Raw genomic sequence first — 12,172 nt, 5'->3', positions numbered from 1 at the left:
TAGTTGTCATTACATGGATATGAAATATATGGTGTGTCTTATAAGAAATGTCAATTTGATTACTAAATGGATTATCAATAATAGGCCAATTAGCCTGCTTACTAGGTTTTTATATTACAGACGGTTTCTCAGACAATGTCGTGGGCTATGAACTCAAACTACTCACATGGTTTCTAGAAAGTAGGCGTGTTGGATCAATGAACAATCACACACCACTTCGGCCAGAGAACTGTTTGCATTAGGCCACCTTACACAAACGTTTCCACATAAAAAATTGTGTGTGATATACATATGAATGAAAACGTTTTACTAGGATGAACATACGAACAGAAATGATTGTGTCTGTATAATTGTCTCCGATGCCTCGCACGATCGCACACGAGCTCATTTTGCCCCGCTTGTGTGACTGGATGACCTATCCCCGACAGTTTTTGGGTCGTGTGGGAAGGACCCCCCTATCGCCCACACTAGCAAGGTGATAGTTTAAAATGTCATCGCGGAAAGGGGTTAAAAACCGTTTGTATAACACGTCTCTGCACCAGTGTTTCACTATGTTTGTCCAAACATTGTAAAAAAGTCTCATATCAGTACATATCATATGCTATTTGGTGTCTACAAATTTCAGGGATTGAAAGTATCGTGTACTATGCTATGAAGTAGTCCACTTCAAACTTGCACATCCATGTTTCTTACACCAGCATGTTCAAGATAGCAGCTCGGCAAACATAGCAAATAATGCTACTACTAAAAAACATTTCATTACAAATTTCTCTCCCTCTAATTTCTTTTGGTAAACACTAAACTGGTTAACAGCAGCACAATTTTCAACATCTTTCTTTAATAACACCTCAATTTGCATATCCTTTTTTTTGAGCAAATATTCATTCCAAGCCTTCTTCTAATCCCAAGATACTCAAATATGCGAGTTTAGCAAAGATGATTTGGCGAAGTAGGGTACTACCTGCAGCGCCAGTGAGAGGAAGTAGCCTCGTCAGCATCGTCGCGCCCAGTCAAGATCCACACCTCCACGCCCCTTCTAAATCACGGGGAGGAAGACCTCGAACACGCAGGACACATGCTGTCGAGGAGGTGCAGTGATGGCTGGGGGTGGGGCGCCGTTGGATCGCCTCTCTATAGTACCGAGACTTAGGGTTCAAGGAGAGAGGGGAAAAAGGGGGAGTGCAGCGGTTGGACTGAGCTTCAGTGACTTAACCGCACCTGCCTTTGGGTCTATGACTTGTGGGCTAGCCATCTGTTGGGACCACCTGTCATACAGACAAAAGATGGATGTAGTAAGTCACCGTTGTTGCGTCCGTGGCGGCTAAGTGCGTGACTTGCGGGGTCCCACTATTTTTTATTTTATTGGTGCCAAACTTGCCTTTTTTGTGAAACAACTAGGACAAATAAGACTGATAATTGCACATTTGCAATTTTCACACAAATTAGACAACATTCGAGGTCTACTGTCATTTTCATGAAATTTAGAGCTTTTTCCTTATATTCCATTGATTTAATGGATTTCTAGACATTTATTGGAAGTTATTCAATTTGAAGTGCAAGTGTGTTGTTGTTTGGTCAAAAAAGTAAAAATCATTTAAGCAATTACATTAGGAATGTGGGCAGTAGCCACAAAAAAATGTTGAAATGCCCTACCATGAATAGCCATCCTTGCAAGTTTGATCCCATTTTGGAAAAAAAACAAAACAAAAAAGTCTAAAAAATTGAAATCATTTTGCTTGCAGCCTTTTTTAGGCACTAGTTTGTAGGAAAAATGATAAACTTGCAATACCACAAAGTACACAAAACCCTTCACAAAATGGCGTATCCCATGTGAATATCCATGACTTTCAAGCCAGATGATCAAGTTCATTGCCATATTCATAGCATAGTACAAGATAACATGACCATATTTGGCTCAAACATGGGTCTTACCATTGTAAACAATCTTGCGAAAGAAAGTTTCCAAGTTTTTTTATAAAAACTTATTTTTTACTTCTTAGGTGCCAAAATTGCCTTTTTTGTGAAACCACTAGCACAAACAAGATTGATAATTGCATCTTTGCAGTTTCACACAAAGTAGACAACATTGGAGGCCTACTGCCATTTTTTCATGAATTTTAGATCCCTTTTCCCTATATCCCACCGATTTAATGGATTTTTAGACTTTTATTGGAAGTAATTCATATTTGAACTGCAAGTGCGTTGTTGTTTGGCAAAAAACTAGGGAAAAACCATTTTAAGCAATGACATTAGGAATGTGGGACTAGCCGATGATTCCCTTTAGTAATCCGGTAAAAGAGCAGAAATGATTCTCGTCTTTTTCCTTAGGTGTCCCTGAGTTATCGAACACACGAGAGGAAGTGCACTTTTAAGGCAAAGGTTTCTAGCAAGCTTTGCAAGAGAATTTAATTCCAGTTTCGACTGGACCGAATCAAGCTGCAAAATTCAACTCTTATAAATAAAAATAGGCATGAGTACGAGAACTTATTCTTATAACCATATATTTGTGAACGGGATCATCATGATAGTCGTTTGTGCTCAAGAAATCAGCACCAAGATGTGCTTGCAACATCTTAGAAATGGGGGATGTGTCTAAATTACCTTGACTGGCACACGTCTTATATCAAGAGTCGGTTGTACAATCAAAGGCCCTATTGGACAAGGATTGCGAATGAGATAAGAGACAATTACGAAGAAGTTTTATTTACACACATACAAGACATTAAAATACTTTCATATATTCCTCTAACAAATACATCGGGTTGCAGGGTCTCAACCCATGACTTTACCGAACCACTCACATATGACAATGAGATTGTAAAAAGAAACCACTGAAAAACACATCATGAAGATTGACTAATTGATAATATATCTTATAATAGTTGCTGGATGCGATACACGATTATAAAGTATGGCTAGTTAGAAATGTACTTTTTTTTTACATAATGTACTTGTCCGATTCGTTCGTAGTAGAATTCAAATCAAAGGCGAATGGTGAATCTGTGCAGGTTTTCGACCGGTTTCCGGCACGACCTCGTATCCGGTGCAGCGACGCTCACCCCAATTTGCCTCCCCTTAATTTCGAACCCAGTGTAGCTTTCCTATTTCAAACAGCTCGCTCCCTGTCGCCGCAAACCTCAGCCTCCGCGGCCCATCGCATCGTCTCAGGCAGCCCACAGCGACGGCAACGCCCGCGGCGATGGAGTTTCGGCAGGGTGGCTCGCCGGGAGGCGGCGGGGGCGACGGCAAGCCGCGAGAGAAGTTCTCGGTATACCAGAACACGTCCCTCACCCGCGCGCTCGCCTCCCGCAGCGTCCGCCCCTCCCTCTCCGTCCTCCTCCTCCTTGCGCTTTCCCCCATCGCATCTGCCTCATCCCTCATGGCCCTCTCGTCCCGGTAAGCCTGAATCTAACCCCCCCCCCCCCTCCCCCCTCCCTCCCATCTCCATCTAAACCCTGAACCCCAGATCATTAGTTCATGACAAAGCGTGGGTTCTCACGTGTCGCTGTTATCACAGGGAGGGGCAGCTCTTCAAGGTCGCTGGTGCCGCGGGTCTATCCATGACTGCTGTCGGTAAGTTCGCTTGTCTCTATGCTAGATCGAGCATTGGGCGTTTTGAACGCATGGGTGGAGCAGCACTGTGCTTGGTTGCTCATGAGGTGTTTGTAGAAATGCCAAGCTTGGCTAGTCTGGTTGCTTGGCACAGAAGTTGCTGGCAGAGATACCACTTTCATGCACATCTAATAATGATAGTAAAACTCGACACTCTTAGGTCTTATAAAGATGCTTTGTTGTGCCAGATATGCCTGCAAAATTTAACTCGTCATGCTCTTTCAGTCTTTGCCGTCAGGTTGGTGGAGGCAGCCCTGGGTCTCGTCGCACTTTTGACACTGCCAGCGTTCTTCAGGGCACTGGTGCTGTACAATGGGGGGAAGGCATTGGCCAAGGAGGACAAGGTTGTGTTGTCCAAACGCCAGCTGGGGCTTCTTGGGTTAAAGACCACAGGCTCAGAAGGATCTCCTATGGGTGAGCAAACCAAGAAGCCTCCCAAGGCAAAGCCATCAACACCCTCAGAGCCAATTGTTCCTATCAGGAGATCTTCGTTCAGCTACACACCGTCACGGGTGCAACCAAGGATTGGCTCCAGCCATTTGAGCCCTGGTAGTGAGAGATTGACCACATTACAAATGTCACCTTCCACTCCACTACAGAAGCCTGTTTCTTCCCCTTCAACTCCATGGTCGAGGAAAAGCTCAGGCAGTGCCAAGGGCATACAAACTGAGGCGATGTTGGACCAGTTCTTGGCTACCTTGGATGAAAATATTGATAATGTCACGGATTCAGCCAATAAAACTGCAACGCCTCCAGCAACCATCACGAGCTTTGGCATTGCCAGCCCTGTCTCAGTCACCACATCAACCACACCTTCTGGTGCTACACGGAGCACACCTTTGAGGCCTGTGAGGATGTCTCCTGGCTCCCATCAGAAGTACAGCACGCCTCCGAAAAAGGGCGAGGGTGAGCTTCCACCGCCAATGTCCCTGGAGCAGACAGTGGATGCCTTTGAAAATCTGGGTGTTTATCCTGAGATCGAGCAGTGGCGAAACAATCTCAGGCAGTGGTTCTCTTCAGTCCTGATGAGCCCGCTTGTTGAAAAGATTAAATCAAGCCATATTCAGGTGCTAATTAATTGGCATTGTTTTGCTGGAACCTATATTTCTAGTACAGTTCAGTAGTCACCATTTTATATTGTTATTATGCTCTGTTTCAGGTTAAGCAAACAACAACTAGTATTGGAGCTTCAGTTAATGTTAGCCAAGTTGGAAGCGATCTGCCAAGCACGACACCACCAGTTAGCTTATCTCCACTTGGTGGGACTAAAGATTGGCAGCCAACTGTCACTGTTGATGAGGATGGTATTCTTAATCAAATGCGGGCTGCACTTCTGCAATCTCGTAATGCTCCTGTTGGTGAGTTGCTGGTGTAGTTGAACTTTCCTGCTTAGTCTTGTCTGTTCATACGTTTCCATCAACTTGCGCAGCACAGGCTTTTGATGTGGTTAAAGTTAGTTTCCTCATTAAGTTTGGCATGAACTTCCTGACTTACTAGTAATTCTTTTCTCTATACAGCCCAAACCTTTGGTAGCCCACAACAGCCACAATCAGACCCCCTCCTTCCAGCTATTCAAGCATGTATCGATGCAATTACAGAGCACCAGAGGCTTAATGCTCTGATGAAGGGAGAGCTTATAAAAGGCTTGCTGCCACAGAGTAGCGTCCGTGCTGATTATACTGTTCACAGAGTTCAAGGTGAGTCATTCATTATTTTATCTGAGAAACAAACTATACAGACTTCAGTCTCTTGATGCTATTTAGACGCGCAGTCATAAAATAGAGTGATTATGAATATTGATATAGGTGCAACTTGTTTACTTATATCTTGACCCAGAACTTGCTGAAGGAACGTGCTTGAAGAATTATGATTACATGGGCTACAGAGATGGCTATGGTAAATCAGAGAAAAAATGGACCAGCGAGCTGCCAACTGACTCGCATCTTCTTCTCTACTTGTTTGCTGCTTTCCTTGAACATCCAAAGTGGATGCTTCATGTTGATCCAACCTCCTACTCTGGTGCCCAGTCTAGCAAAAATCCTTTATTTCTAGGAATCCTTCCACCGAAAGAGAGGTTTCCGGAGAAGTATGTTGCTTTGATATCTGGTGTTCCTGCAATTATTCACCCAGGAGCTCTTGTATTGGCTGTGGGCAAGCAGAGTCCTCCAGTTTTTGCCCTATACTGGGACAAGAAGCTGCAATTTTCTCTTCAGGTGATTCAAGCATTTCTGTTGATTAATTAATCATACATAATCATTATTCTTTTGCCTTAACTGCCAAATATAATCATTGAACATGAATTGTGAAATTGCTGAAATTGAGAGTTTAATAAAATACGCAACATTGAAAGTTAAAGGATTGACAAGAAACAAACCCAAAAGGTTGTGAGTGGGAAAGAGCTGAGATATGTTTCGTGTTATAACAAGTGGCTGAAAGTAGATGTTCTGATGCAGCAATTATACATTTTTTTACCCCTTGTCTTGCTTTATGTTGGTGCGGAAATGGTGAATTATGATAACAAATTAATGGTATATACCATGATTTTGGCATGGAGTGGTTTGGTGTGACACACATTTAATTTAAGTTGAGCTTCATATCTGCCAAAATATTATCCTTTTGTTCTAGCTTAGCATGACAATAGTGGCATAGAGGTATACATCAAGCAGATGCACTCTTCTTGTTTTGTGTTTGTATGCATGGTAAGGCTTTTTATTGTTGCTGACAAACATGTTCACCATTTATGAATTGTTTCATACCTTAGTGAGCAACTTGGCGTCATAAAGTTGCTTGCAAAATGTTGTTACTGAACTCAAAGAAATTTGATTATGTAGTGTATTAATGTTGTACACACGTGTTTTGACTTTTCAGGGAAGAACAGCACTGTGGGACGCCATTTTGCTTCTATGCCACCAAATCAAAGTTGGTTACGGCGGTATTGTCAGGGGCACCCACATCGGGTCTTCTGCCTTGAACATCCTTTCCGTTCTTGATTCAGACATGGAGAGCTGAAGAAGGGCTGCCTGCTCGTCAGGAGGAAACTGTTGTAGCTTGTAGTACTCTGAACTGAAGGAGATAAATTATGAATATCCCAGTTGCTGGTGCTACCTTGTTATCAACACCAGCAATGTCTCGAACTAACTTAGTGTTAGAATGCGGTATGGCCTAGTCGAGCGGACACCTGATATTTATTTCTAAGTTGTATCTTAAATCGCTGACTGTTCAAACTCGTTAATGTAATGCTTATGTGCTTGAATTTCCTACTACATCATCTTCCTATCGAGAGGGGAAAAAATGCCATTTATCCTTTATCAATTTTATTTACTAAATCAATTATCATCATCAGTGAACACACGCCCTCTCTTTTTGTTTCTTCCCTAGAAAGAAAGAAAAGCTCCCAACAGTCTAGGATTTCTCCACCTCCTGTCGTCGCTGCCACTGAATTGCCTCGTCTTCTGGGCCTCAGAGCCATGGAGTCGTTCTTAGGTGTTTTTTTAGTGTTTTTTAGGGTTTGCGTCCCGCTCAGGAAGGTGAGGCGATAGCGGCTTCTTGAGGATAGAATAAGGTTCTCCCTACTTAGCCCTCGTCCTAGCGGTGTGTCTCACATTTGTCGGAGGGCGTGTGGAGGTGCCGGTGGATCTTGCGGGATTTGGTCGGCGCTTGTCTTTGTTGGGCCTGCGTGGATCTAGCCTTTGTTCGTCTGCGTTTGTGTGTCTATAGGTTAGATCCTACCGATCAATGTTTTTCTTCATCAACGACGGTTGTTGTTCTGGTGCGCTGGTCTTTTGAAGCCTTAACATGACAAATTTCCTACTGTCTACTACAACAAGGTGCGCCCCGTTCCGATGAGGGAGGGGCAATGACAGCGACGCGTTTTCGGCTCGCTCCAGTGTTTATAGTCGTCGCTTGTTGATCTACGAATGCGGATGCATTTTTTGTTACTTCTAATGTTTTTTGTACTACCATGATATTTGGTGAATATATCGGAGTTTTTTCTAGTATTATTTTTTATCATCATCAGTGATCATTCATCACCTTTTTCCAATTTTTTTGAAACCACCTTTTTTTTCATGTGGGGCCTGAATGCCTTTACGCAGCCAAACCGGGCCTGCCAGCCTACTAAAAGGCCATGTAATCAACGGCCTGACCCAAAAGGTAAATATGGGGCCCAGCGAAACGCCCGCTCCTCTCGCTCGTCGGAGCGCCGTCCAGTTCAAAATATTTCAAACTCAACGCCCCCCCACCGGCCAACGGGCGATTCCCCCATTCCCCACCACCTCCCCCACTCTCTCCACACTTAACATCTCATATCAGCAGTTTCCTTGAACCCAACACCCCCGCTCCTCCGCATCTTCCGCCATTTCCTTCATCCAAACACCGTCCGCTGCTCCATCTCCCGCCCTCCCCTCCCCTCCCCTCCCCGCCGTCGCCATGGATCCCCACCCCACCCCCTTCCGAGGTAAGATAAGATATCAGCGCCATTCCGCTCTCAACATCCGAGCCCTGCCTCTCGTTTCCGGGGATTAATTTCTTCGTGGTTTGCAGCGAAGCGGAAGTCGGTCGCTGCGCCGGCAAAGACGCCAGCGCCGAAGCCCAAGTCCGTCGCCAACGGCACCGCGCGCGGGAGAATGACCACCTCCGCCACCACCAGCGCCGTCTCCGCGGGGGCCGCTCCCCAGCCACGGCAAGGACCGCTGCGGCTCTAGAGTCTCTAGATTTGACTGTGTGTATGTAATCCTGTTCGTCTTGCTTACCGAGGCTAGGTCTGCTGTTTTCAGGCCACGGCGCGCGTTCGGCACCGTCCGGAGCAGCAACTCCCTGGCCGAGAAGCCGGCCCCGCCGCCGCCGCAGAAGCATTCAAAGCTGTCGCCCCCGCCTCCGCAAAAGCCTCTGAAGGTGTCGCCGCCGAAGCTGCAGAAGCCTGCGGCAAAGGTATCGCCTCCGCCTCCGCAGAAGCCTGCTAAGGTTTCGCCGCCACCTCAGCAAAAGCTTTCGAGGCTGACCCCGCCGGTTCCGGCCAAGGCGGCCAGGCCTTCTCGTCCCGCAGAAAAGCCACTGAAGAAAGCTTGCCCAGCCCCCCCGGATCTGGCGGCCAAGGCCAAGAAAAAGAGCCAGAGGGTGAGCTTCCAGGATGACGTGGCAGCGCTGGCTCCCTCCGGAAGCGGGGAGAAGGTCAAAGCATCCACCGAAGACTCTGCTGGGCGCACGCCTATGGTGCCTGTCAAACCCCTGGAGAAGAAGCCGGCGAAGGTTGTGGCCGCAGAGACCCCGTTCTTCAGCGCTCAGAATTGCAGCAGCTGCACGCTTGATCAGCTCGAGTCCGCCTCCTACTGGCTGGCACAGATCCATCTGGCCGAGTCTGTTGGCAAGCACAATGTCTCTGCCGCATTCTTCCGCCTTGCATTTGAATGCCAAGCTCAGGTAATAGTTCAAAGCACACTTACGAGTGAACGATTTGATATATTTTCTGTGTATCCACCTTTTTACTGTAAGGAGCATATGAGCATGACATGGATGGTTAGTTTGATTTTCAGTTATGATTAGTACTGTACTTAGTACCAATCCAAGTAGGCTAAGACCGTTCCTTATTTCGGGAATAAGAACATGTTTTTGTTTTGTTTTGTTTTGTGGGCAGCCATTTCACAGGATCCGAAGTGAGCTCAGGAACTATGTGGTGCGCCATGAGAGTGCTAGCACTTTGACCCCTTTATTCCATGAGCTCCTGGTTGCCCATGCCATGGCAGTGAACCAACTGAAGTTTGACACTGATGGGTCTGAAAAGGTGGATACACCTGCAACTACAAATACAGTTGACCAAAAGCTCGATGCTACCACACTGGTGCATGAATGCTCTGAACGTGATTGTGGTGGTGATCTTGTTGATGTGGGGGAAGTCAGTGTTATCAAACAAGGAGAGGAAGAGATGGACCAACCGAGCTTTGAGCAGAAACTGGATGAAAGTTTTGCATTTGATGATTGTGAGGCTGTCATCGTGGACCGGCTAGTTGAAGAACATTCTGAATTCGAAAAGATTATCGGTGTCAAAGGTCCTTGTGACAGTGAAATAGTCCAGTCAGCATGTCGCTCTTCCATCGACAGGCTGAGCTTGAGAGGATCCCCTCTAGCAAGGGGAGCATCTGAAAGACGCCTCTCGTCAGAGAGCCATTTAGATAAATTGTCTCCGTCTGCTGCAGGGAGCTTGTCTGCAAAGCGCTTATCATCATCTGGTAGCCCTTTCAACAACTCTCCGTTCTGCAGGGGCTCGTTACAGAGGCTCACATCCAGTTGCCCTTCTTCTAAGAAGTCCTCCGCTAAAGGCGGCCTGTCTGCAAAGCGGATGTCATCTGGTGGCCGCTCTGATGAGGAGCATAATAATGGTACTGCTGGAGCTGGTGATTCTAGCAGAGTGATTCAAGAAGGGGAATCTGGTTGCCACATTTTAGGTAAGTTAACATGTGCAGAGCTTTTCCTATGACTTGGTCATTGAGATTAGTTATGTTCTGACTAGAGCTCCATGCAGTTGAACCGATGAAATTGAAAGAGCATGGGGAGTATGATGATGATGCCATTGATGAGGTGCGTTTATGAACTGATAATTCTGCTTCCACTATCTTATGTTGTACCAAATCTACACTCCCTCTGTTCATAAATATAAGATTTTCTAACTTTCTTCTGAATCGGATGTATATGGACACCTTTTAGTGTGTTTGTTCACTCATTCTAGTTGGTATATAATCTATATTAAAATATACAAAACATCTTATATTTGTGAACGGAGGGATAGTATCAGATTTAATGTGCTCATCCAAGCACCAAGAAGTGTGGAGGTGTCAGTTACGACAGAAAATCTTGTACTAGTATATAAATTTATGTTTTGTCTTGACTCTTGAGTGCTGCCAGCTTGCCATCACAATGTTCTAGTGCGACAAATCAGAAGCCCCTTTACACTAGGCACTACATCGATTCGTTGAGCAGTAGTTGCAGACTCGCAGAACTTATCTACTCATCTACACTAGTATACTCCCATCTACACTAGTATACTCCCATCTATTCGTCCAACATGTGAGTAGGTGCTGACTCGCACTACTTATCGGCTCAGCTTTCCAATTTCACTGCAATGTAGGCATTGCATCTGTTGCCACTCATCTACCTCTATTCTCTAGCATCTTTGGAAAAGATTTTACAGTGTTTTTCCAAAGGGACGGAGATATTTACAGTTTCTGCTCTTATGGCCCAGTAACCATTACTTACTGTTGTTATACTATTAATAACCACCCAAAATAGTTTAACTGTTTTGTGCAATCGTGAACCTTTGTACTGTTCAGGCAAATAATTAATGATAGCCTATTCTTCAGTTTCACCCACGTAATTATTGCTTCAACAGTAAGTGACGTGGATCTAACTTACCCTTGTATTCTTTACAGACCCAGTAGCTGCTGGAGATGGAGCCACGACGACCTCAATGAACCGCTAATATAAAGTTACCGTAGTTGCTGTCTAGTCTAGTTTGATTATGCGTGTGTTGTGTATGCTGTGAGTTAGTTTGCAACTCTCAATTGCTTAGTTTGCTCTGTTTTTGTGAGCAACGATCATCACGCTCTGATGATCTTTGAGGGGTTTGACAGGTTTAGCGTGTGTGCTGGCTGCGTGGGTGACGTGGTGCTTGCTCTTGGTTGATATGGAAATCAACCAAACCTTTTGGATTTCAGACTGTAAGCGGAGCCGAGTTCCGCCTATGTACGACCTTGTGAATGCTATGCCTTTTTTTTGGCGATGGTTATGAATAGTACTCCTGCTACGCTTTGCCTTTTTCTCATGGTATATATCATTATAAAGAAATGCTTGCGATAACCCCAAGACATTTAGTTTGGAACAACTGCAAACTTCTTGACCTACTCTTTAGTCAGAAATTGGTAGCTTTACATTGTATAAATATGATGAGGGTCCAGTTTTAGTACTTGTATAATTTATGCTAGTTAACAGCCATGTTCAGATTCGACTGCTGCTGACCACTATTTTGAGCAGAAAGACTTCCGTTCGTTTGCGACGTGGAAGGTCTGCAAACAAAAAATACAGCAATAAGCAAGGAAAACAACATATGAGTGGGAAAATATTTGGACGGAGAGACTACATGGTCGTCGCCATCGACTGACACGGCACAAGTTGGCGACTCCTCTGTGTCGTGGCAGCCGCACCAGCGTGCCGGTCCGCCTGGCTCGGAGCTTCCACAGCCGTGGCCCAGCTGATCCAAGTCCACCAGACCACCACCGAGAGCTGCGTCGGTCAGACCCGAGAAGAATTGGCGGACGCCGTAGGATAGGAGGGTCGGGGCACGGTGACGATCGAGAAAGATGTACTACGACGCCGCATCTATCACGCAGCTCGTGCGTGGGCTCGCATGCAGCGCGGCACGCCTAGGTACATCGTGGATGACCACGACTGATCGAGACGGATCGAGAGGCTGTGCAAGTGAAGAAACCGACCCGCCGGAGCGTTGTTTTTGTTGTCAAGCAAATCACCTTTGACCCACGCAACTTTGCCACGTTAGCTACAAGACCAGGGG

The 12,172-nt window shown here is 45.6% G+C and overlaps 2 protein-coding genes across 3 annotated transcripts; both read left to right on the top strand.

Annotated features, from left to right (window-relative positions):
• The first annotated feature begins 3,079 nt into the window (after nt 1-3,079).
• On the top strand, nt 3,080-6,875 carry LOC125551999 (cytochrome B561, amino-terminal protein). The gene is made up of 7 exons (XM_048715433.2): nt 3,080-3,396; nt 3,518-3,573; nt 3,838-4,679; nt 4,772-4,970; nt 5,130-5,309; nt 5,449-5,825; nt 6,481-6,875. The coding sequence occupies exons 1-7, from the start codon at nt 3,200-3,202 to the stop codon at nt 6,619-6,621; spliced, it is 1,992 nt and encodes a 663-aa protein (XP_048571390.2). The 5' UTR covers nt 3,080-3,199; the 3' UTR covers nt 6,622-6,875.
• Nucleotides 6,876-7,867: 992 nt separating this feature from the next.
• On the top strand, nt 7,868-11,407 carry LOC125552000 (uncharacterized). Of its 2 annotated transcripts, XM_048715435.2 has the most exons (7): nt 7,868-8,068; nt 8,155-8,293; nt 8,388-8,541; nt 8,632-9,030; nt 9,245-10,052; nt 10,130-10,185; nt 11,034-11,407. In XM_048715435.2, exons 1-7 carry the CDS (start codon nt 8,041-8,043, stop codon nt 11,040-11,042), a joined length of 1,593 nt encoding a protein of 530 aa, XP_048571392.1. In that variant the 5' UTR covers nt 7,868-8,040; the 3' UTR covers nt 11,043-11,407. The 2 variants fall into 2 exon arrangements, with proteins under 2 accessions (XP_048571392.1, XP_048571391.1); XM_048715434.2 differs by having other exon boundaries at nt 8,388-9,030.
• Nucleotides 11,408-12,172: the final 765 nt, after the last annotated feature.

Source organism: Triticum urartu, chromosome 4A, assembly GCF_056163025.1.
Source record: "Triticum urartu cultivar PI428250 chromosome 4A, HENAU_Tu73, whole genome shotgun sequence".
Lineage (NCBI taxonomy): Eukaryota > Viridiplantae > Streptophyta > Magnoliopsida > Poales > Poaceae > Triticum > Triticum urartu.
The sequence above is the reverse complement of the archived record's forward strand: the minus strand, read 5'-3'. Positions and strand labels throughout refer to the sequence as shown.

Excerpts from the sequence above, each read along its gene's own strand:
- LOC125551999 (XM_048715433.2), top strand. The coding sequence starts at position 3,200 with ATGGAGTTTCGGCAGGGTGGCTCGCCGGGAGGCGGCGGGGGCGACGGC. Across the intron at positions 3,397-3,517 it reads CTCATGGCCCTCTCGTCCCG|GGAGGGGCAGCTCTTCAAGG; the intron begins GTAAGCCTGAAT and ends CTGTTATCACAG. Across the intron at positions 5,310-5,448 it reads TACTGTTCACAGAGTTCAAG|AACTTGCTGAAGGAACGTGC; the intron begins GTGAGTCATTCA and ends ATCTTGACCCAG.
- LOC125552000 (XM_048715434.2), top strand. The coding sequence starts at position 8,041 with ATGGATCCCCACCCCACCCCCTTCCGAG. Across the intron at positions 8,069-8,154 it reads CCACCCCACCCCCTTCCGAG|CGAAGCGGAAGTCGGTCGCT; the intron begins GTAAGATAAGAT and ends CGTGGTTTGCAG. Across the intron at positions 8,294-8,387 it reads GGGGCCGCTCCCCAGCCACG|GCCACGGCGCGCGTTCGGCA; the intron begins GCAAGGACCGCT and ends TGCTGTTTTCAG.